This window comes from Salvelinus fontinalis, unplaced genomic scaffold (assembly GCF_029448725.1).
Source record: "Salvelinus fontinalis isolate EN_2023a unplaced genomic scaffold, ASM2944872v1 scaffold_0207, whole genome shotgun sequence".
Taxonomy (NCBI): Eukaryota; Metazoa; Chordata; class Actinopteri; order Salmoniformes; family Salmonidae; genus Salvelinus; species Salvelinus fontinalis.
In genome coordinates, this window is record NW_026600416.1 from 87,501 (window position 1) to 113,384 (window position 25,884).

The following is a 25,884-nucleotide window of genomic DNA, read 5'->3' on the forward strand; positions in this document are numbered from 1 at the left end:
CATGGTGTAGCTGTGAGCAGTGTGGTGGAGGTGTGTCTGGACCTACCATGGTGTAGCTGTGAGCAGTGTGGTGGAGGCGTGTCTGGACCTACCATGGAGTAGCTGTGAGCAGTGTGGTGGAGGTGTGTGTGGACCTACCATGGTGTAGCTGTGAGCAGTGTGGTGGAGGCGTGTGTGGACCTACCATGGTGTAGCTGTGAGCAGTGTGGTGGAGGCGTGTGTGGACCTACCATGGAGTAGCTGTGAGCAGTGTGGTGGAGGTGTGTGTGGACCTACCATGGTGTAGCTGTGAGCAGTGTGGTGGAGGTGTGTCTGGACCTACCATGGTGTAGCTGTGAGCAGTGTGGTGGAGGTGTGTGTGGTCCTACCATGGTGTAGCTGTGAGCAGTGTGGTGGAGGTGTGTCTGGACCTACCATGGTGTAGCTGTGAGCAGTGTGGTGGAGGCGTGTCTGGACCTACCATGGTGTAGCTGTGAGCAGTGTGGTGGAGGTGTGTCTGGACCTACCATGGTGTAGCTGTGAGCAGTGTGGTGGAGGTGTGTCTGGACCTACCATGGTGTAGCTGTGAGCAGTGTGGTGGAGGTGTGTCTGGACCTACCATGGTGTAGCTGTGAGCAGTGTGGTGGAGGTGTGTACAGCTCTGTGTGTCTGGACCTACCATGGTGTAACTGTGAGCAGTGTGGTGGAGGTGTGTACAGCTCTGTGTGTCTGGACCTACCATGGTGTAACTGTGAGCAGTGTGGTGGAGGTGTGTACAGCTCTGTGTGTCTGGACCTACCATGGTGTAACTGTGAGCAGTGTGGTGGAGGTGTGTACAGCTCTGTGTGTCGGCGTAGCTTCGTATCCCCAGACAGTTAGACGGGTGGAGCTGTTTGATGAGGAAGTTACAGCAGGCCTGGACCACCGACTGGAGCTGGAGGAGACATGAAACTGACAGTATACACTCTATAGTGTCCTCTCTCAACTCCACACGACCTACACAGACACAGAGAGAGAGACACAGAGAGAGAGTGAGAGAGTGAGAGAGTGAGTGAGTGAGTGAGAAGAGAGAGGGACACAGAGAGTGAGTGAGTGATTTTACTCCAGAACAGCCTGAAGTCTTCGGGGCATTCTACAAGGTGTTTTTCAAGGTGTCAGAAATGTTCCACAGGGATGTTGGTCCACGCTGACGCCATGGTATCAGGCAGTTGCTGCTGATTGGACGGCGGTACATTCACGCTGCCAACAGCCCGTTCCGTCTGATCCCAAAGAGGCTCTATAGGGTTGACCGGGACACTCCGGGGACTGACCGGGACACTCCGGGGACTGACCGGGACACTCCGGGGACTGACCGGGACACTCCGGGGACTGACCGGGACACTCTGGGGACTGACCAGGACACTCAGAGAGACTCTATAGGGTTGAGGACCGGGGACTGACCGGGACACTCCGGGGACTGACCGGGACACTCCGGGGACTGACCGGGACACTCCGGGGACTGACCGGGACACTCCGGGGACTGACCGGGACACTCCGGGGACTGACCGGGACACTCCGGGGACTGACCGGGACACTCTGGGGACTGACCAGGACACTCAGAGAGGCTCTATAGGGTTGAGGACCGGGGACTGACCGGGACACTCCGGGGACTGACCGGGACACTCCGGGGACTGACCGGGACACTCCGGGGACTGACCGGGACACTCCGGGGACTGACCGGGACACTCCGGGGACTGACCGGGACACTCTGGGGACTGACCGGGACACTCAGAGAGGCTCTATAGGCTTGAGGACTGACCAGGACATTCTGGGGACTGACCAGGACACTCTGGGGACTGACCAGGACACTCTGGGGACTGACCAGGACACTCAGAGAGGCTCTATATGGTTGAGGACCGGGGACTGACCAGGAAACTCTTGGGACTGACCGGGACACTCAGAGAGGCTCTATAGGGTTGAGGACTGACCAGGACACTGACTGTCATTTTCTAGGCTGTGTGTTTTTCAACTCCTCATTTGTCCAGTGTTGATGATGTCATGTCCACTGGAGACACTTCTTCTTGTTTTTAAACTGATAGGACTGGAACCCGGTGTGGTCGTCTGCTGTAAATAGCCAATCGGTGACAAGGATCCTCATGGAGCTGTTTTCACCCACAGGACCATTCTGTCACACCATTCTCAGTATAGACCCGGGACACTGTCTGTTATAAACATCACACCATTCTCAGTATAAACCCTGGACACTGTCTGTTATAATCACCACACCATTCTCAGTATAAACCCTGGACACTGTCTGTTATAATCATCACACCATTCTCAGTATAAACCCTGGACACTGTCTGTTATAATCATCACACCATTCTCAGTATAAACCCTGGACACTGTCTGTTAAAATCATCACACCATTCTCAGTATAAACCCTGGACACTGTCTGTTATAATCATCACACCATTCTCAGTATAAACCCTGGACACTGTCTGTTAAAATCATCACACCATTCTCAGTATAAACCCTGGACACTGTCTGTTATAATCATCACACCATTCTCAGTATGAACCCTGGACACTGTCTGTTAAAATCATCACACCATTCTCAGTATAAACCCTGGACACTGTCTGTTAAAATCATCACACCATTCTCAGTATAAACCCTAGACACTGTCTGTTAAAATCATCACACCATTCTCAGTATAAACCCTAGACACTGTCTGTTAAAATCACACAATTCTCAGTATAAACCCTAGACACTGTCTGTTATAATCACCACACCATTCTCAGTATAAACCCTGGACACTGTCTGTTATAATCATCACACCATTCTCAGTATGGACACTGTCTGTTATAAACATCACACCATTCTCAGTATAGACCCTGGACGCTGTCTGTTAAAATCATCACACCATTCTCAGTATAAACCCTGGACACTGTCTGTTAAAATCATTACACCATTCTCAGTATAAACCCTGGACACTGTCTGTTAAAATCATCACACCATTCTCAGTATAAACCCTGGACACTGTCTGTTAAAATCATTACACCATTCTCAGTATAAACCCTGGACACTGTCTGTTATAAACATCACACCATTCTCAGTATAGACCCTGGACACTGTCTGTTATAATCATCACACCATTCTCAGTATAAACCCTGGACACTGTCTGTTATAATCATCACACCATTCTCAGTATGGACACTGTCTGTTATAATCATCACACCATTCTCAGTATAAACCCTGGACGCTGTCTGTTAAAATCATCACACCATTCTCAGTATAAACCCTGGACACTGTCTGTTAAAATCATTACACCATTCTCAGTATAAACCCTGGACACTGTCTGTTATAATCATCACACCATTCTCAGTATAAACCCTGGACACTGTCTGTTAAAATCATCACACCATTCTCAGTATAAACCTGGACACTGTCTGTTATAATCATCACACCATTCTCAGTATAAACCCTGGACACTGTCTGTTAAAATCATCACACCATTCTCAGTATAAACCCTGGACACTGTCTGTTATAATCATCACACCATTCTCAGTATAAACCCTGGACACTGTCTGTTATAATCATCACACCATTCTCAGTATAAACCCTGTCTGTTATAATCATCACACCATTCTCAGTACAGACCCTGGACACTGTCTGTTATAACCATCACACCATTCTCAGTATAAACCCTGGACACTGTCTGTTATAATCATCACACCATTCTCAGTATAAACCCTGGACACTGTCTGTTAAAATCATTACACCATTCTCAGTATAAACCCTGTCTGTTATAATCATCACACCATTCTCAGTATAAACCCTGGACACTGTCTGTTATAATCATCACACCATTCTCAGTATAAACCCTGGACACTGTCTGTTAAAATCATTACACCATTCTCAGTATAAACCCTGTCTGTTATAATCATCACACCATTCTCAGTACAGACCCTGGACACTGTCTGTTATAATCATCACACCATTCTCAGTATAAACCCTGGACACTGTCTGTTATAACCATCACACCATTCTCAGTATAAACCCTGGACACTGTCTGTTATAATCATCACACCATTCTCAGTATAAACCCTAGACACTGTCTGTTATAATCATCACACCATTCTCAGTATAAACCCTGGACACTGTCTGTTAAAATCATCACACCATTCTCAGTATAAACCCTGGACACTGTCTGTTATAATCATCACACCATTCTCAGTATAAACCCTGGACACTGTCTGTTAAAATCATCACACCATTCTCAGTATAAACCTGGACACTGTCTGTTATAATCATCACACCATTCTCAGTATAAACCCTGGACACTGTCTGTTATAATCATCACACCATTCTCAGTATAAACCCTGGACACTGTCTGTTATAATCATCACACCATTCTCAGTATAGACCCTGGACACTGTCTGTTATAATCATCACACCATTCTCAGTATAAACCCTGGACACTGTCTGTTATAACCATCACACCATTCTCAGTATAAACCCTGGACACTGTCTGTTATAATCATCACACCATTCTCAGTATAAACCCTGGACACTGTCTGTTAAAATCATCACACCATTCTCAGTATAAACCCTAGACACTGTCTGTTAAAATCATCACACCATTCTCAGTATAAACCCTGGACGCTGTCTGTTAAAATCATCACACCATTCTCAGTATTAACCCTGGACACTGTCTGTTAAAATCATCACACCATTCTCAGTATAAACCCTGGACGCTGTCTGTTAAAATCATCACACCATTCTCAGTATAAACCCTGGACACTGTCTGTTATAATCATCACACCATTCTCAGTATAAACCCTAGACGCTGTCTGTGAAAAGCCCAGGAGGGCGTCCGTTTCTGACATACTGAATCCGGCGCGCCTGGCCCCGACCATCACACCACGCTCAGAGTCACTTAGGGCACACGTGTTGCCCAGTATCCGGCGCGCCTGGCCCCGACCATCACACCACGCTCAGAGTCACTTAGGTCACACGTGTTGCCCAGTATCCGGCGCGCCTGGCCCCGCCCATCACACCACGCTCAGAGTCACTTAGGTCACACGTGTTGCCCAGTCTAAAGTTCAGTGGAACAGTAACTGAATGTCTTGATGCCTGTCTGCTTTATATAACAAGACACGTCCACGTGACTCACTGTCTGTAGGAGCCATCCATTTAGGTGTACGGGGTGGTGTACCTAATAAACTGTCCGGTGAGTGTGATATATAGTATAGTACACTTATTTTGTCCTGAGCCCTACACAGGGGTTGTGTGTAATTGTGTGTACCTGTGTAAGCGTATTGTACCAGCACCCACAATGCATCAGGGTCCACCCCCTCCATCTTAACCTCTTCCTGTTTGGCCTCTCTGACATCACTGGTGAACATGGCCGCAAAGTAGTCGGACACCGACGACAGGACCAATCTGACAGGGAGGAAGGAAGGAGAATTCAATGTCCAAACCACTATAATGGGACTATAACTTATATGTCCTATCTCAGCACAGATAGAATGATGGAGAGAGAGAGACAGAAAGAAAGGAGAGAGAGAGAGCGAGAACAGAGATTATTCGGACTAGAGAATTTTGTTCTGCTAAAATAAGGCTTTCATCACGCACAAATATATTAGACTATTTACTATCAGGGGCAGAGATTTGTTCAATTTCCACACACATCTTTCACTGTAGAGGAGCTTAGAAGGGGGGGGGGGAGAGAGAGAGAGAGAGAGAGAGAGAGACAGAACGAGAGAGAGAGAGAGAGAGACAGACAGACAGACAGACAGACAGACAGACAGACAGACAGACAGACAGACAGACAGACAGACAGACAGAGACAGACAGACAGAGACAGAACGAGAGAGAGAGAGACAGACAGACAGACAGACAGAGAGAGAGAGAGAGAGACAGAGAGAGACAGAGACAGAGAGAGACAGAGAGAGACAGAGAGAGACAGAGAGAGAGAGAGAGAGAGAGAGAGAGACAGAGAGACAGAGACAGAGAGAGAGAGACATAGAAAGGGGAAAGAAAGGACTTAAATGTTAAGGACATAAGATGGCTCTGAACTCTTAAGACAATTATGTTTATAAAACACTGATGGAATGAGATGCACCCTTCACTATAAAGGGTTATAAAACACTGATGGAATGAGATGCACCCTTCACTATAAAGGGTTATAAAACACTGATGGAATGAGATGCACCCTTCACTATAAAGGGTTATAAAACACTGATGGAATGAGATGCACCCTTCACTATAAAGGGTTATAAAACACTGATGGAATGAGACGCACCCTTCACTATAAAGGGTTATAAAACATGTAAACCGAACATTCATTTCTAGAGGGTCTCCATAAAAATAAAAATAAAGATTTTTAATTAATATTTTTTTGGTCGACACACCAGTTAAGAGAGTAGTGGTTTTCAAATAACTTTTCAAACTAAAATCAATCATTCCTTCAATCAATCTATTCCTAAAAAGTCTGTGAGAATCAGATCCATACAAGGTTTGGACACAACTACTCATTCAAGGGTTTTTCTTTATATTTTTACTATTTTCTACATTCCACAATCACCCGACCTCAACCCAATTGAGATGGTTTGTGAGGAGGCTGCAGAGTGAAGGAAAAGCAGCCAACAAGTGCTCAGCATATGTGGGAACTCCTTCAAGACTGTCGGAAAAGCATTCCAGGTGAAGCTGGTTGAGAGAATGCCAAGAGTGTGCAAAGCTGTCATCAAGGCAAAGGGTGGCTACTTTGAAGAATCTCAAATATATGATTTGTTTAACACTTTTTTGATTACTACATGATTCCATATGTGTTCTTTCATAGTGTTGATGTCTTCACTATTATTCTACAATGTAGAAAATAGTCAAAATAAAGAAAAACCCTTGAATGAGTAGATGTGTCCAAACGTTTGACTGGTACATATATATTACTGCATGTCCTTCAGGAGGAGGAGGAAAGAGAGAAAGAGAGAGAACGAGAGAGAGAGAGAGAGAAAGAGAGAGAAAGAGAGAGAAAGAGAGAGAAACAGAGAGAAACACAGAGAAACACAGAGAAACAGAGAGAAACAGAGAGACAGAGAGACAGAGAGACAGAGGGACAGAGAGAGAGAGAAAGAGAGAAACAGAGACAGAGAGACAGAGAGACAGAGAGACAGAGAGAAAGAGAGAAAGAGAGAGAAACAGAGAGAAACAGAGAGAAAGAGAGACAGAGAGACAGAGAGAAAGAGAGACAGAGAGAGAGAGAGAGAGAGAGAGAGAGAATGGACTAAATCTGAAATGAGGAAATGGAAGGAGAAATGAGTTATGTTCTGTAGTACCAATATAGGACATCTGTCATCTATTAGTTCCCCTTTACAATGAGCTGCATTAGGGGAAAAGAGGCCTGGTGTGTCTGGGTGTGGGAGTGTGGGGCTGTCCCCGACTAAAACAAATCTTGGTCAACAGTCTTCTGTTCTTTTCTCTTTTTTTTACGTGTATTTTTCAATATATAGACACAACCTATGTGTTTTAATTAAAAATACAAATATCACATTTCCATAAGTATTCAGACCCTTTACTCAGTACTTTGTTGGAGCGCCTTTACAGCCTCGAGTCTTCTTGGGTATGACGCTACAAGCTTGGCACACCTGTATCTGGGGAGTTTCTCCCATTCTTCTCTGCAGATCCTCTCAAGCTCTGTCCGGTTGGATGGGGAGCGTCGCTGCACAGCTATTTTCAGGTCTCTCCAGAGATGTTCCATCGGGTTCAAGTCCGGACTCTGGCTGGGCCACTCAAGGACATTTAGAGACTTGTCCCGAAGCCACTTGGGTTGTCTTGGTAACGTGCTTAAGGTCGTTTTCCTGTTGGAAGTTGAACCTTCGCCCCAGTCTGAGGTCCTGAGCGCTCTGGAGCAGGTTTTCATCAAGGATCTCTCTGTACTTTGCTCCGTTCATCTTGCCCTCGATCCTGACTAGTCTCCCAGTTCTCTGCCACTGAAAAGCATCCCCACACCACCATGCTTCACCGTAGGGATGGTGCCTGGTTTCCTCCAGACATGACGCTTGGCATTCAGGCCAAAGAGTTCAATCTAGTTGGCCTGGTTTATCATGACGTTTATCATGTTTATCATTATCATGACGTTGGCCTGGTTTATGACCCCCATAAATACCCCCCCCCCCCTTTCCTCTCTCTCTACTCTACAGAGTGACTCTTGGAAAGCCCTTTGTTAACATAGAGATGGGTTGCCAGATTGGGTTTGGGAGAGGTTTGTCAGATTGGGGAGGGAGAGGTATGGGTTGCCCGATTGGGTTTGGGAGAGGTTTGTCAGATTGGGGAGGGAGAGGTATGGGTTGCCAGATTGGGTTTGGGAGAGGTTTGTCAGATTGGGTTTAGGAGAGGTTTGTCAGATTGGGGAGGGAGAGGTATGGGTTGCCAGATTGGGTTTGGGAGAGTCTGGTAACATCCAAAGGGTGGTCAACTGAACCATATTTCGGTATATTATATTATTATTATTATTATATATAATATATTAATATATATATTATATATATATTGTATTTCATATCCAACCAGTTGAAAGTATCCGTTGGTACTTAAAGAATATGATGTCAGATCAGTTGTCGTCTGAGACATTATTACTGATGACAGGACGACATAAACTGTATCTGGGAAAGTCTACACATTCTAGTTATCAGATTCACATGGAATTGTTGTGCAATTCAAATATTTAAATATGGATCTGTTTGTGAAAAAGATTAAATGTAATTTTAGCTTCTAAATGAGAGAATTGTTTCCATAAGGTAGATTCTGTTCACTCCGTGGCCCCGCCCATGTGAACAGACATTGGTTGTAAAACTATGAAACACGCCCTTCTCTCCCCACTACATAAGTCCCTATTAACGAAATTAACATTGGTGTTCCCGAGGACGTGAGGACGACGGTCCATACGTTAAAAGGGGCTAATATCAAACGACAGAACTAAGCCAACTTCAGCGTGAGCTTAAAGTACGGCAACTTGGTACGAACTTTGAACTCTAATTCACTAAAGAAGTGAACCTCCTAGCCGTTGAGTGAGCAGCAGCAGCTGTAAACGTGGGCTAGGGAGGGACGGACAAAGTATCTCTTCTACCAAACACACGACGTTACTACAACACATCCGTTCTACCAGACATTCTTCAGAGGACAGGAAGATCTCTGTTGGGCAACACGGACTTCCATCTACGACCAACCTATTGAAGCACAGCTCAGAGTAAAATATTTATTGCATTTTCCTTTTCCAAAATGGGCGGTTATTTAGAATGCGTAAGATACTGTATTTAGGATAGCATAGCTTTACAAGGTCTGATCAGAGACCAAATTCCTTTGTTCCTCAGTCTTCCCGCGCTTTCATTAAAAACCCAACCCCCTTTCTTTGTGTAACCAGCCGTCATATCTGTTCCGTCCGCTAGGGACTTTTTCTTTTATGACATAATTAGTAATCAATGTATGACCCATCCTGTGTATATGTAATTGTGTGTGATTAGTTAGGTATTTAGTAAATAAATAATTAAACCCAATTTTGTATTGCTGATTCAACTTGTAAGCCAGAGTTCGTGAAGATAACCAAGAATTTACCACTTTCAGATGAGACTGAAATAAGGTGACGATTAGTATTGACTGCTATTGATGTAAAATATTACCAGGTCTTTAAGAGTTTATTCGGAAGATAACAGCTCTATAAATATTATTTTGTGGTGTCCCTCTCTAGTTAATTACATTTACATGATTAGTTCAATCAGGTAATATTAATTACAGAGAAATGATTTTATAGAATAGCATGTCTTATCACTTAATCCGGTTTAGCCAAAGACACAACACTTGGTTTCATCAGACCAGAGAATCTTGTTTAGGTGACTTTAACTCCAAGCGGGCTGTCATGTGCTTTTTACTGAGGAGTGGCTTCCGTCTGGCCACTCTACCATAAAGGCCTGATTGGTGGAGTGCTGCAGAGATGGTTGTCCTTCTGGAAGGTTCTCCCATCTCCACAGAGGAACTCTGGAGCTCTGTCAGAATGACCATTGGGTTCTTGGTCACCTCCCTGACCAAGGCCCTTCTCCCCTGATAGCTCAGTTTGGCCTGGTGGCCAGATCTAAGAACAGTTTTATTGGTTCCAAACTTCTTCCATTTATGAATGATGGTGGTCACTATGTTCTTGGGGACCTTCAATGCTGCAGATATTTGTTGGTACCCTTCCCCAGATCTGTGCATCAACACAATCCTGTGTTGAGGCTCTACGGACAATTCCTTCGACCTCACGGCTTGGTTTTTGCTCCGACATGCACTGTCAACTGTGAGACCTTATATAGACCGGTGTGTGCCTTTTCCAAATCATGTCCAATCAATAGAATTTACCAGAAGTGGACTCCAATCAAGTTGTAGAAACATCTCAAGGATGATCAATGGAAACAGGATGCACCTGAGCTCAATTTCAAGTCTCATAGCACTGGTTCTGGGTCTGAATACTGGGTCTGAATACTTATGTAAAGAAGATATTTCTGTTTGTTTGTTTTTTAATACATATGCACACACAAAAAAAATCTAAAAACCTGTTTTCGCTTTGTCATTATGGGGTAACCGTATGTAGATTGACGAGGCTCTGTATTAATTTAATCTATTTTAGAATAGATGTATGTACCATAAAATGTGGAAACAGTCAAAGGGAGGGGTACTGTAGAACCAAAACAGGGGCGTGTTTACTGGTTTCTCAGGAGGTCAAAGGGGGGGGGTACTGTAAAACCAAAACAGGGGCGTGTTTACTGGTTTCTCAGGAGGTCAAAGGGGGGGGTACTGTAAAACCAAAACAGGGGCGTGTTTACTGGTTTCTCAGGAGGTCAAAGGGGGGGGGTACTGTAAAACCAAAACAGGGGCGTGTTTACTGGTTTCTCAGGAGGTCAAAGGGAGGGGGTACTGTAAAACCAAAACAGGGGCGTGTTTACTGGTTTCTCAGGAGGTCAAAGGGGGGGGGGGGGGGGGGGTACTGTAAAACCAAAACAGGGGCGTGTTTACTGGTTTCTCAGGAGGTCAAAGGGGGGGGGTACTGTAAAACCAAAACAGGGGCGTGTTTACTGGTTTCTCAGGAGGTCAAAGGGGGGGGGTACTGTAGAACCAAAACAGGGGCGTGTTTACTGGTTTCTCAGGAGGTCAAAGGGAGGGGTACTGTAGAACCAAAACAGGGGCGTGTTTACTGGTTTCTCAGGAGGTCAAAGGGGGGGGTACTGTAAAACCAAAACAGGGGCGTGTTTACTGGTTTCTCAGGAGGTCAAAGGGGGAAGTCAGATGGAATAAACATGAAAAGTTAAAAGCTGTGTGTTCCAAACAGGTGCTGTTACATTACAATGTCATTCATATATATATATTTATATGTGTGTGTGTGTGTGTGTGTACAGTTTTAGTCAGAAGTTTACATACACCTTAGCCAAATACATTTAAAAACTCCGTTTTTTTTCACAATTCCTGACATTTAATCCTAATAACAATTCCCTGTCTTAGGTCAGTTAGGATCACCACTTTATTTTAAGACTGTGAAATGTCAGAATAATAGTAGAGAGTGATTTATTTCAGCTTTTATTTCTTTCATCACATTCCCAGTGGGTCAGAAGTTTACTTACACTCAATTAGTATTTGGTAGCATTGCCTTTGAATTGTTTAACTTGGGTCAAACGTTTCGGGTAGCCTTCCACAAGCTTCCCACAATAAGTTGGGTGAATGTTGGTCCATTCCTCCTGACAGCACTGGTGTAACTGAGTCAGGTTTCTAGGCCTCCTTGCTCGCACACGCTTTCAGTTCTGACCACAAATTTTCTATAGGATTGAGGTCAGGGCTTTGTGATGGCCACTCCAATACCTTGACTTTGTTGTCCTTAAGCCATTTTGCCACAACTTTGGAAGTATGCTTTGGGTCATTGTCCACTTGGAAGACCCATTTGTGACCAACCTTTAACTTCCTGACTGATGTCTTGAGATGTTGCTTCAATATATCCACATAATTTTCCCTCCTCATGATGCCATCTATTTTGTGAAGTGCACCAGTCCTTCCTGCAGCAAAGCACCCCCACAACATGATGCTGCCACCCCCGTGCTTCACGGTTGGGATGGTGTTCTTCGGCTTGCAAGCCTCCTCCTTTTTCCTCCAAACATAACGATGGTCATTATGGCCAAACAATTCTATTTTTGTTTCATCAGACCAGAGGACATTTCTCCAAAAAGTACGATCTTTGTCCCCATGTGCAGTTGCAAACCGTAATCTGGCTTTTTAATGGAGGTTTGGAGCAGTGGCTTCTTCCTTGCTGATTGGCCTTTCAGGTTATGTCGATATAGGACTCGTTTTACTGTGGATATAGATACTTTTGTACCTGTTTCCTCCAGCATCTTCACAAGGTCCTTTGCTGTTATTCTGGGATTGATTTGCACTTTTTACACCAAAGTACGTTCATCTCTAGGAGACAGAACGCGTCTCCTTCCTGAGCGGTATGATGGCTGCGTGTTCCCATGGTGTTTATACCCAAGGTAGGCCTTGAAATACATCCACAGGTACACCTCCAATTGACTCAAATGATGTCAATTAGACTATCAGAAGCTTCTAAAGACATGAAATAATTTTCTAGAATGTTCCAAGCTGTTTAAAGGCACAGTCAACTTAGTGTATGTAAACTTCTGACCCACTGGAATTGTGATACAGATACACTGTAAACAATTGTTGGAAAAAATTACTTGTGTCATGCACAAAGTAGATGATCTAACCGACTTGGCAAAACTATATAGTATAATATAGTATAACTATATAACTTCATCAGATGACAGTCTTATAACATGTTATTCAATAAATCTATGTTTTGTTCGAAAAATGTGCATATTTGAGCTATAAATCAGTTTTACATTGCAGCTACCATCACAGCTACCGTCAGAAATGGCACCGAAGCAGCCAGAGTAATTACAGACACCAATGTCAAATACCTAAATACTCATCATAAAACATTTCTGAAAAATACATGGTGTACAGCAAATGAAAGACAGGCATCTTGTGATTCCAGCCAATATTTCCGATTTCTTAAGTGTTTTACAGCGAAAACACAATATAGCATTATATTAGCTTACCACAATAGCCAGAAACACAAGCCATTCCCCAGCAGCAAAAGTTAGCGATCGTAACAAACCAGCAAAAGATATATAATTTTTGACTAACCTTGATAAGCTTCATCAGATGACAGTCCTATAACATCAGGTTATACATACACTTATGTTTTGTTCGAAAATGTGCATATTTAGAGCTGAAATCAGTGGTTATACATTGTGCTAACGTAGCATCTTTTTCCCACAACGTCCGGATATTTTTCTGGCACTCACATATTCTGACCAAATAACTATTCATAAACATAACTAAAAAAATACATGTTGTATAGGAAATGATAGATACACAAGTTCTTAATGCAATCGCCGTGTTAGAATTCTAAAAATAACTTCATTACGACATCCAGCTTAGGTATAGCGAGAGAGTACCCAAAATCTGGGCGCAAACGACTATTTCACATGTTCGACAGATATATGAAATAGCATCATAAAATGGGTCCTACTTTTGATGATCTTTCATCAGAATGTTGTACAAGGGGTCCTTTGTCCAGAACAATCGTTGTTTGGATTTAGAATGTCCTCTTCTCCAGTCAATTAGCACGGAAAGCTAGCAAAGTGGCGCGAAGCTCTCCTTCGTGAACAAACGCAGACAAAGCAACACGCCTAACGTCCCGAAAAAATGTCAATAATCTAATAAAACTATATTGAAAAAAACATACTTTACGATGATATTGTCACATGTATCAAATAAAATCAAAGCCGGAGATATTAGTCGTCTATAACGACAGCTGTACAGAAGGCAAAACCAGGTCCCTTCACGCGCTCTCCAGAAAACAGGAAACTGGTGACACGTCATACAAAGAGCATTTATTCGACCCCAGATCAAGTTATACACTCCATTTCTTCTCTCACTGCCTGTCGACATCTAGTGGAAGACGTATGAAGTGCATGTATACTGATATATATCAAGGACATTTATAGGCAGGCCCTAGAACAGAGCATCGATTTCAGATTTTCCACTTCCTCTCAGGAAGTTTGCTGCAAAATGAGTTCTGTTTTACTCACAGATATAATTCAAACGGTTTTAGAAACTAGAGAGTGTTTTCTATCCAATAGTAATAATAATATGCATATTGTACGAGCAAGAATTGAGTACGAGGCCGTTTGAAATGGGCACCTTTTATCCGGCTACTCAATACTGCCCCTGCAGCCCAAACAGATTAACAAGAAATGTGTGGAATGGTTGAAAAACGAGTTTTAATGACTCCAACCTAAGTGTATGTAAACTTCCGACTTCAGCTGTTTGTGTGTGTATGTGTGTGTGTATGCATGTATGTACGTGTGTGTGTATGCGTATGTATGTGTGTGTATGTGTGTATTCGTGTGTGTGTGTGTTACCTGTGAGCAGGTATCCTCCTGTCCCCTGCCACCAGAGTGACGTCACACAGCTGCTTGGTTCGGAGGTAGGTCTCCATCCTGCTGAAGGTCAGCTCTGCGTGTGTGTGAGCCGTGTGCACACACTCGTCGGGGGGGACACACGGTTCCATCGACACACATGAGGACAGCGTTGCGCTGCTGTTGGAAGTCCTACACACACACACACACACACACACACACACACACACACACACACACACACACACACACACACACACACACACACACACACAGGATTTGTATTTATTTGTATCACCTTTGATTAACTAGTGCTAAGTGTTTACCTGCAGGGAGAAAGACAAGATGTACACACCATCACACACTTTCAAGATAGTGTTTTAATTGTCAGTCTATATGGCAACCAAGACCATAGCACGACACACACTACAATTTAGTCTGCCCCCCCCCCCCCTCCAAAATGGCCCCCAGTTTCTCCATATCTTTACCAACACAAGGGAAACTGAGCAGAGCACTGAGCCAGAATGGCTTTGACACTATATTCAGTAGTGGCAGTATGGAAGGCAACACGCATCTTGGCTGGTCTCATCTGTGGGTGAGTCATTGTGAGTGAATAAGCGTGTGTGTGTGTGTGTGTGTGTGTGTGTGTGTGTGTGTGTGTGTGTGTGTGTGTGTGTGTGTGTGTGTGTGTGTGTGTGTGAGAACAAGTCTTTAGCTCCGAGAGAGAGAGAGAGACAGAGAGATGAAGAGACCGAGAGAAAGAGAGACAGAGAAAGAGACAGAGAGAGAGAGAGACAGAGAGATGAAGAGACCGAGAGAAAGAGAGACAGAGAAAGAGACAGAGAGAGAAAGAGACAGAGATATATATATATATAAATTCACAGATTGAGACTCCACTCCTGTAGAAGGACGACTCATCCATAAGACTGGATATACATTCACAGGGTCTTCAGACAGTATTCATACCCCTTGACTTATTCCACATTGTTGAACCAGCCTGAATTTAAAATAGATTAAAATTTAGATTTTTTTCCTCACCCATCTACACACAATACCCCATAATGACATCACAATACCCCATAATGACATCACAATACCCCATAATGACATCACAATACCCCATAATGACAAAGCGAAAACATGTTTTTAGACATTCTTGCAAATGTGCTGACAATGAAATACAGAAATGTCTAATTTACATAAGCACCCTTGAGTCAATACTTTGTAGAAGCACCTTTGTCGTTTAGGTTAGTATTGTGGAGTAACTACAGTGTTGTTGATCCATCCTCAGTTTTCTCCTATCACAGCCATTAAACGCTGTAACTGGTTTAAAGTCACCATAGGCCTCGTGGTGAAAGCCCTGAGCGGTTTCCTTCCTCTCCGGCAACTGAGTTAGGAAGGTCGCCTGTATCTTTGTAGTGACTGGGTGTATTGATACACCATCCAAAGTGTAATTAATAACTTCACCCAGGCTCAAAGGGATATTCAATGTCTGTTTTTCTTCGTCCCATCTACCAATCGATGTCCTTCTTTGCTAGGCATTGAAAAAACCTCCCTGGTCTTTGTGGTTGAATCTGTGCTTGCAATTCACTATTCAATTGAGTGACCTTACAGATAACTGTGTGTGTGTGTGTGAACATGGAAAGAGTCCATACAACTTATTCTCAACTCATTTAGGCTTGCCATTACAAAGGGGTTGAATACTTATTGACTCAAGACATTTCAGTTTTAAACATTTTATTAAAAAAAAATTATAATAATAATAATGTTCTACAAACAAAATTCCACTTTGACCTTGTGGGGTATTGTGTGTAGATCAGTGACACAACACCTAAATGTCCTCCATTTTAAATTCAGGCTGTAACATCAAAAATGTGGAGAATGACAAGGGGTGTGAGTACCGTCTGAAGGACTGAATACAAAAACATTAAGACAAGGGGTGTGAGTACCGTCTGAAGTACTGAATACAAAACATTAAGACTACAAAACATTAAGACAAGGGATGTGAGTACCGTCTGAAGGACTGAATACAAAACATTAAGACAAGGGATGTGAGTACCGTCTGAAGGACTGAATACAAAACATTAAGACAAGGGATGTGAGTACCGTCTGAAGGACTGAATACAAAACATTAAGACAAGGGATGTGAGTACCGTCTGAAGGACTGAATACAAAACATTAAGACAAGGGATGTGAGTACCGTCTGAAGGACTGAATACAAAACATTAAGACAAGGGGTGTGAGTACCGTCTGAAGGACTGAATACAAAAACATTAAGACAAGGGGTGTGAGTACCGTCTGAAGGACTGAATACAAAAACATTAAGACAAGGGGTGTGAGTACCGTCTGAAGGACTGAATACAAAAACATTAAGACAAGGGGTGCGAGTACCGTCTGAAGGACTGAATACAAAAACATTAAGACAAGGGGTGTGAGTACCGTCTGAAGGACTGAATACAAAAACATTAAGACAAGGGGTGTGAGTACCGTCTGAAGGACTGAATACAAAACATTAAGACAAGGGGTGCGAGTACTGTCTGAAGGACTGAATACAAAACATTAAGACAAGGGGTGTGAGTACCGTCTGAAGGACTGAATACAAAACATTAAGACAAGGGGTGCGAGTACCGTCTGAAGAACTGAATACAAAACATTAAGACAAGGGGTGTGAGTACCGTCTGAAGGACTGAATACACTGAGAATACAAAACGTTAGGAACACCTGCTCTTTCCATGACAGACTGACCAGGTGAATCCAGGTGAAAACTATGATCCCTTACTGATGTCACTTGTTAAATCCACTTCAATCAGTGTAGATGAAGGAGAGGAGACGGGTTAAAGAATGATTTTTTTGCTGAACTGTAACATTGTAGTAGGGAGTTGTAGTTTCCAACAGGCCAATGTTCTATATAGTTTAGCGCAAAACTACTTGGTAATTAACTACAATGACTAGAATCCATTGTTGAGCCTTCTTAAAACTTGTCCGGTCTGTGCAGAAGATACCACTGTAGCTAGCTAAAAGCTAGGCTAGGTTGAAGATACCACTTTAGCTAGCTAAAAGCTAGGCTAGGTTGAAGATACCACTTTAGCTAGCTAAAAGCTAGGCTAGGTTGAAGAGACCACTGTAGCTAGCTAAAAGGCTAGGTTGAAGATACCACTGTAGCTAGCTAAAAAACTAGGCTAGGTTGAAGATAACACTTTAGCTAGCTAAAAGCTAGGCTAGGTTGAAGATACCACTATAGCTAGCTAAAAGCTAGGCTAGGTTGAAGTTACCACTGTAGCTAGCTAAAAGCTAGGCTAGGTTGAAGATACCTCTGTAACTAGCTCAAAGCTAGGCTAGGTTGAAGATACCTCTGTAACTAGCTCAAAGCTAGGCTAGGTTGAAGATACTACTGTAGCTAGCTAAAAGCTAGGCTAGGTTGAAGATACCTCTGTAACTAGCTCAAAGCTAGGCTAGGTTGAAGATACCTCTGTAACTAGCTCAAAGCTAGGCTAGGTTGAAAATACCTTGTAGCTAGCGACCTCCACCAAATAACGATCATTTACATTTAAGTCATTTAGCAGACGCTCTTATCCAGAGCGACTTACAAATTGGAAAGTTCATACATATTCATCCTGGTCCCCCCGTGGGAATTGAACCCTGGTCCCCCCGTGGGAACTGAACCCACAACCCTGGCGTTGCAAGCGCCATGCTCTACCAACTGAGCCACACGGGATCATTAAAAACAAACGTCATTACCATCCCAATAAACTTAAAACAGGAGGCAAAAGTCATAAAATAATTGGCTTAACAGCCAGTGTGTATTATTTATCATTACTTAAAAATAGTACACACTTATAGGAATGGGTAATAGGTTTACAAGTTTGCTAGCTATCCCATAAAGCCAATACTAAAAACCATACATTATTTACATCCTCTGTGGTTTGGTAACTTCCTGTTCTTCCAATGACTCTGGAAGACGACAAAGTTTGAAAAGATTATTAGTTGGTATTATTAAGTGATTCATAGCTGGTATTCATCAGTCATAAAAGTAAGCTTTATTTACCCTTGAATTAACTACTAAAATAGCGATATTTTCAGACAGCTGCTCTATAGAGATGAGATGACTTATTTTATTAAAATAAAGTGATGTTGAATAAATTATGGTTAATAAGTGATAAGCAGTCACTACCATCATGGGGAAATGCATTCATTGTTTAATTTGATACAGAATTCAACCCACGGTCTGGATTTTACGCACAGTCTGGATTTTAACCTCATAGTCTATCAATTCACATCCAAAGTGCCGGAGTACAGAGCCAAGAACAACAAAACAAAAATTGTCCCCGTCCTAATACTTTTGGAGCTCACTGTAAGATGCACAAGAATTATACGTTTATGGATTTTTTTTTAATGTTATGTTAGCTCCTTATTCAACTTGACCGCCACCCACCCCTCATCCAAACAATACGTCACGAACCTAAACCCGCCCCGCCCGCTATCCGCGGGGACTGCGGGTTGGTTACAAGTCAACCCTGCGCATCACTCAATGACTGTCCATCTAACTGGTTATCAATACGTCATCACCACAGACACCTCATCGAGGGTTAATATCTCTGACTGGTCCATCTAACTGGTTATCAATACGTCATCACCACAGACCACAGGGTTAATATCTCTGATTGGTCCATCTAACTGGTTATCAATACGTCATCACCACAGACCACAGGGTTAATATCTCTGATTGGTCCATCTAACAGGTTATCAATACGTCATCACCACAGACACCTCATCGTGGGTTAATATCTCTGACTGGTCCATCTAACTGGTTATCAATACGTCATCACCACAGACACCTCATCGTGGGTTAATATCTCTGACTGTCCATCTAACTGGTTATCAATACGTCATCACCACAGACACCTCATCGTGGGTTAATATCTCTGACTGGTTCATCTAACTGGTTATCAATACGTCATCACCACAGACACCTCATCGTGGGTTAATATCTCTGACTGTCCATCTAACTGGTTATCAATACGTCATCACCACAGACACCTCATCGTGGGTTAATATTTCTGACTGGTCCATCTAACTGGTTATCAATACGTCATCACCACAGACACCTCATCGTGGGTTAATATCTCTGACTGGTCCATCTAACTGGTTATCAATACGTCATCACCACAGACACCTCATCGTGGGTTAATATCTCTGACTGGTCCATCTGACTGGTTATCAATACGTCATCACCACAGACACCTCATCGTGGGTTAATATCTCTGACTGTCCATCTGCCAGGTTATCAATACGTCATCACCACAGACACCTCATCGTGGGTTAATATCTCTGACTGTCCATCTGCCAGGTTATCAATACGTCATCACCACAGACACCTCATCGTGGGTTAATATCTCTGACTGTCCATCTAACTGGTTATCAATACGTCATCACCACAGACACCTCATCGTGGGTTAGTATCTCTGACTGGTCCATCTAACTGGTTATCAATACGTCATCACCACAGACACCTCATGGTGGGTTAATATCTCTGACTGGTCCATCTAACTGGTTATCAATACGTCATCACCACAGGGTTAATTTGAAAAAAATGACTAGTTATTATGATGAAACCCTATGATATGATTAGCATATAGACTGTATAGCCCTATGATATGATTAGCATATAGACTGTATAGCCCTATGATGTGATTAGCATATAAACTGTATAGCCCTATGATATGATTAGCATATAGACTGTATAGCCTTATGATATGATTAGCATTTAGACTGTATGGCCCTATGATGTGATTAGCATATAGACTGTATAGCCTTATGATATGATTAGCATATAGACTGTATGGCCCTATGATATGCTTAGCATATAGACTGTATAGCCAGGGGGTGTGGAAAGAACGATCCACATATTTTCCATAGTACCGATACGACTGCAGAATAAAACGAATCACAGCCTAGATAGACCTACAGCGAGCATCCTAATATACGGTAGACCTACAGAGAGCATCCTATATACGGTAGACCTACAGCGAGCATCCTAATATACGGTAGACCTACAGCGAGCATCCTATATACGGTAGACCTACAGCGAGCATCCTATATACGGTAGACCTACAGCGAGCATCCTAATATACGGTAGACCTACAGAGAGCATCCTAATATACAGTAGACCTACAGAGAGCATCCTATATACGGTAGACCTACAGCGAGCATCCTATATACGGTAGACCTACAGCGAGCATCCTATATACGGTAGACCTACAGCGAACATCCTATATACGGTAGACCTACAGCGAGCATCCTATATACGGTAGACCTACAGCGAGCATCCTAATATACGGTAGACCTACAGCGAGCATCCTAATATACGGTAGACCTACAGCGAGCATCCTAATATACGGTAGACCTACAGAGAGCGTCCTAATATACGGTAGACCTACAGAGAGCATCCTAATATACGGTAGACCTACAGCGAGCATCCTATATACGGTAGACCTACAGCGAGCATCCTAATATACGGTAGACCTACAGCGAGCATCCTATATACGGTAGACCTACAGCGAGCATCCTATATACGGTAGACCTACAGCGAGCATCCTATATACGGTAGACCTACAGCGAGCATCCTAATATACGGTAGACCTACAGCGAGCATCCTAATATACGGTAGACCTACAGCGAGCATCCTATATACGGTAGACCTACAGAGAGCATCCTATATACTGTAGACCTACAGCGAGCATCCTAATATACGGTAGACCTACAGAGAGCATCCTAATATACAGTAGACCTACAGCGAGCATCCTATATACGGTAGACCTACAGCGAGCATCCTATATACGGTAGACCTACAGCGAGCATCCTAATATACGGTAGACCTACAGAGAGCATCCTAATATACGGTAGACCTACAGAGAGCATCCTAATATACGGTAGACCTACAGCGAGCGTCCTATATACGGTAGACCTACAGAGAGCATCCTATATACGGTAGACCTACAGAGAGCATCCTAATATACGGTAGACCTACAGAGAGCATCCTATATACGGTAGACCTACAGAGAGCATCATAATATACGGTAGACCTACAGCGAGCATCCTATATACGGTAGACCTACAGAGAGCATCCTATATACGGTAGACCTACAGCGAGCATCTTATATACGGTAGACCTACAGATAGCATCCTAATATACGGTAGACCTACAGCGAGCATCCTAATATACGGTAGACCTACAGAGAGCATCCTAATATACGGTAGACCTACAGAGAGCATCCTAATATACGGTAGACCTACAGAGAGCATCCTAATATACGGTAGACCTACAGCAAGCATCCTATATACGGTAGACCTACAGAGAGCGTCCTATATACGGTAGACCTACAGAGAGCATCCTAATATACGGTAGACCTACAGAGAGCATCCTAATATACGGTAGACCTACAGAGAGCATCCTATATACGGTAGACCTACAGAGAGCGTCCTATATACGGTAGACCTACAGAGAGCATCCTAATATACGGTAGACCTACAGCGAGCGTCCTATATACGGTAGACCTACAGAGAGCATCCTATATACGGTAGACCTACAGAGAGCGTCCTATATACGGTAGACCTACAGAGAGCGTCCTATATACGGTAGACCTACAGAGAGCATCCTATATACGGTAGACCTACAGCGAGCATCCTATATACGGTAGACCTACAGAGAGCATCCTATATACGGTAGACCTACAGAGAGCATCCTATATACGGTAGACCTACAGAGAGCATCCTAATATACGGTAGACCTACAGCGAGCATCCTATATACGGTAGACCTACAGATAGCATCCTAATATACGGTAGACCTACAGCGAGCATCCTAATATACGGTAGACCTACAGCGAGCATCCTAATATACGGTAAACCTACAGAGAGCATCCTAATATACGGTAGACCTACAGAGAGCATCCTAATATACGGTAAACCTACAGAGAGCATCCTATATACGGTAGACCTACAGAGAGCATCATAATATACGGTAGACCTACAGAGAGCATCCTATATACGGTAGACCTACAGAGAGCATCCTAATATACGGTAGACCTACAGAGAGCGTCCTATATACGGTAGACCTACAGAGAGCATCATAATATACGGTAGACCTACAGAGAGCGTCCTATATACGGTAGACCTACAGAGAGCATCATAATATACGGTAGACCTACAGAGAGCATCCTAATATACGGTAGACCTACAGAGAGCATCCTAATATACGGTAGACCTACAGAGAGCATCCTATATACGGTAGACCTACAGAGAGCGTCCTATGTTGAAAGCTGCTATACAAAGTTGACCATTCAATAAAAATCTACAGAGAAATTTAACTTCGTACAAAAAGTAGTCTAGCTAACAGAAAGTAGGCTAGCTAACAGAAAGTAGGCTAGCTAACAGAAAGTAGACTAGCTAACAGAAAGTAGACTAGCTAACAAAAAGTAGACTAGCTAACAGAAAGTAGACTAGCTAACAGAAAGTAGACTAGCTAAAAGAAAGTAGACTAGCTAACAGAAAGTAGGCGAGCTAACAGAAAGTAGGCGAGCTAACAGAAAGTAGACTAGCTAACAGAAAGCAGGTGAGCTAACAAAAAGTAGACTAGCTAACAAAAAGTAGACTAGCTAACAGAAAGTAGACTAGCTAACAGAAAGTGGACTAGCTAACAAAAAGTAGACTAGCTAACAGAAAGTAGACTAGCTAACAGAAAGTAGACTAGCTAACAGAAAGTAGACTAGCTAACAGAAAGTGGACTAGCTAACAAAAAGTAGACTAGCTAACAAAAAGTAGACTAGCTAACAAAAAGTAGACTAGCTAACAAAAAGTAGACTAGCTAACAGAAAGTAGACTAGCTAACAGAAAGTGGACTAGCTAACAAAAAGTAGACTAGCTAACAGAAAGTGGATTAGTTAACAGAAAGTAGACTAGCTAACAGAAAGTAGACTAGCTAACAGAAAGTAGACTAGCTAACAGAAAGTGGACTAGCTAACAAAAAGTAGACTAGCTAACAGAAAGTGGACTAGTTAACAGAAAGTAGACTAGCTAACAGAAAGTAGACTAGCTAACAAAAAGTAGACTAGCTAACAGAAAGTAGACTAGCTAACAGAAAGTAGACTAGCTAACAGAAAGTAGACTAGCTAACAGAAAGTAGACTAGCTAACAGAAAGTAGACTAGCTAACAGAAAGTGGACTAGCTAACAGAAAGTGGACTAGCTAACAAAAAGTAGACTAGCTAACAGAAAGTGGACTAGCTAACAAAAAGTAGACTAGCTAACAGAAAGTGGACTAGCTAACAAAAAGTAGACTAGCTAACAAAAAGTGGACTAGCTAACAGAAAGTAGACTAGCTAACAGAAAGTGGACTAGCTAACAAAAAGTAGACTAGCTAACAGAAAGTGGACTAGTTAACAGAAAGTAGGCGAGCTAACAGAAAGTAGGCGAGCTAACAGAAAGTAGACTAGCTAACAAAAAGTAGACTAGCTAACAAAAAGTAGACTAGCTAACAAAAAGTAGACTCGCTAACAGAAAGTAGACTAGCTAACAGAAAGTAGACTAGTTAACAAAAAGTAGACTAGCTAACAGAAAGTAGACTAGCTAACAGAAAGTAGACTAGCTAACAGAAAGTAGACTAGTTAACAGAAAGTAGACTAGCTAACAGAAAGTAGACTAGCTAACAGAAAGTAGACAAGCTAACAGAAAGTAGGCTAACTAACAAGAAGGTTTAACGCTATAAATATACTCTGAAACAGAGGACTGTGTTAAACCACCGAGAGGAGACATCAGGCTAAACTCGTCCCATTCTCCTCATACCTGCAGGAGCTGGAGGCCGTGTCGTCGTGGTTATTATTACTCTCGGCTCCCGTCAGTCCCGTCTCCTCTTCAGCCGAGGGAACAGACGCCTCCGGTACCGCCGGTTGGAGGAGCGACGAGCCCTCCCCGGGGCGCTCTGTGTCTGTTACCGGCCGAGAGTGAGAGAAAGACAACGGTGCGACCCACTCCGCCTGGCTGAATGACCGCGGACAAGAGGAATGTCCAGCTGCGGCGGCTGTAAACGCTGTTACCGGGAGGTAATCAGTGGGACTCATTATCCAATTGGAATTATCCACAAACTTTCTGTTGTTGGCGTTGCGTGAACTATTGCCGCTACAACTGGCGTTACCACTATTTCCTGTACTGGCACCGTTAACGGTTCCGTTACTGGTAGAACAGACACTAACAGAGGGGCTCTGGCACTCTCCGGGGCTGGCCCCCGCTCCTCTCCCGGTAAAGACGTCTCCTAGCGGGGGGTTGTTGGGCGGGGGAACAGCCGGGTGACCGAACCACCTCCATCGACTCCGGAGGATCTGCTTCACATCGAAGTCCTTCCGCGGAGAAGAGGAGCTGGTCGACATTCAGGCTCTGGAGACCGGGAGAAATGTCCGGGAGATCGTACCTAGTTACCGTCGCTACTGTACTACAGCTCTCTTGGCAACCGCACGGTTACAACTGAGGAAGGGAGGCTTGCGGAGGAGGAGGAGGAGAGAGAGAGAGCGTATGGGCGAGAGAACGGAGGAAAACGAGAGACAGCCCAGCACTCCGTTCTGTTTCCAAAAGAACACGTCGTAGAGCTGTCTTTTCTCCTTCTCCTCTCCCTCCTATGCTGGTGCTCACCGACACACACACACACACACACACACACACACACACACACACACACACACACACACACACACACACACACACACACACACACACACACTCTCTCTCTCTCTCTTTCCACGTTGCAACGGCACAGCGGAGCTCGTAATTGGGCCACTATCTCTGTGTGTATAAAATGACCACCTCCACATAAACACACACACACAGTCCTTCATCCATACGAAAGGGAATTTATTGTGTCAAACGCTTTATGCACAAACCAGGCAACATTTTACACATATGGAAAATACAATATTCTGGTGGTATAGAACAATAAGGTGTCAAGGTGCCTCTTCCTCATCTCCTCTTCCTCATCTCCTCTTCCTCATCTCCTCTTCCTCATCTCCTCTCTGTCTCATCTCCTCTCTCCCCTGTCACCTCTCCTCTCTCCCCTGTCACCTCTCCTCTCTCCCCTGTCACCTCTCCTCTCTCCCCTGTCTCATCTCCTCTCTTTATCTCCTCTCTTCCCTGTCACCTCTCCTCCCCTCCCATGTCACCTCTCCTCTGTCTCTTTCCTCTCACCCCTGTCACCTCTCCTCTCTCCCCTGTCACCTCTCCTCTCTCCCCTGTCTCATCTCCTCTCTTTATCTCCTCTCTTCCCTGTCACCTCTCCTCCCCTCCCATGTCACCTCTCCTCTGTCTCTTTCCTCTCACCCCTGTCACCTCTCCTCTCTCCCCTGTCACCTCTCCTCTCTCCCCTGTCACCTCTCCTCTCTCCCCTGTCAC

The 25,884-nt window shown here is 43.6% G+C and overlaps 1 protein-coding gene across 2 annotated transcripts in view; it reads right to left on the bottom strand.

The window, feature by feature from the left end:
• klhl5 (kelch-like family member 5) overlaps positions 1-25,884 on the bottom strand; it is a 96,614-nt gene that overhangs the window by 32,749 nt on the left and 37,981 nt on the right. Inside the window, exons 1-4 of one of the 2 annotated variants that reach the window (XM_055912764.1) lie at positions 24,292-25,144; positions 14,457-14,645; positions 5,264-5,400; positions 779-975 (exon numbers count right to left, since the gene is read on the bottom strand). In XM_055912764.1, coding sequence (XP_055768739.1) covers positions 779-975; positions 5,264-5,400; positions 14,457-14,645; positions 24,292-24,872 — 1,104 coding nt within the window. In that variant the 5' untranslated portion in view covers positions 24,873-25,144. Of the gene's footprint in view, positions 1-778; positions 976-5,263; positions 5,401-14,456; positions 14,646-24,291; positions 25,145-25,884 lie in introns of those variants that run through there. The other variant, XM_055912765.1, reaches the window with a different exon arrangement.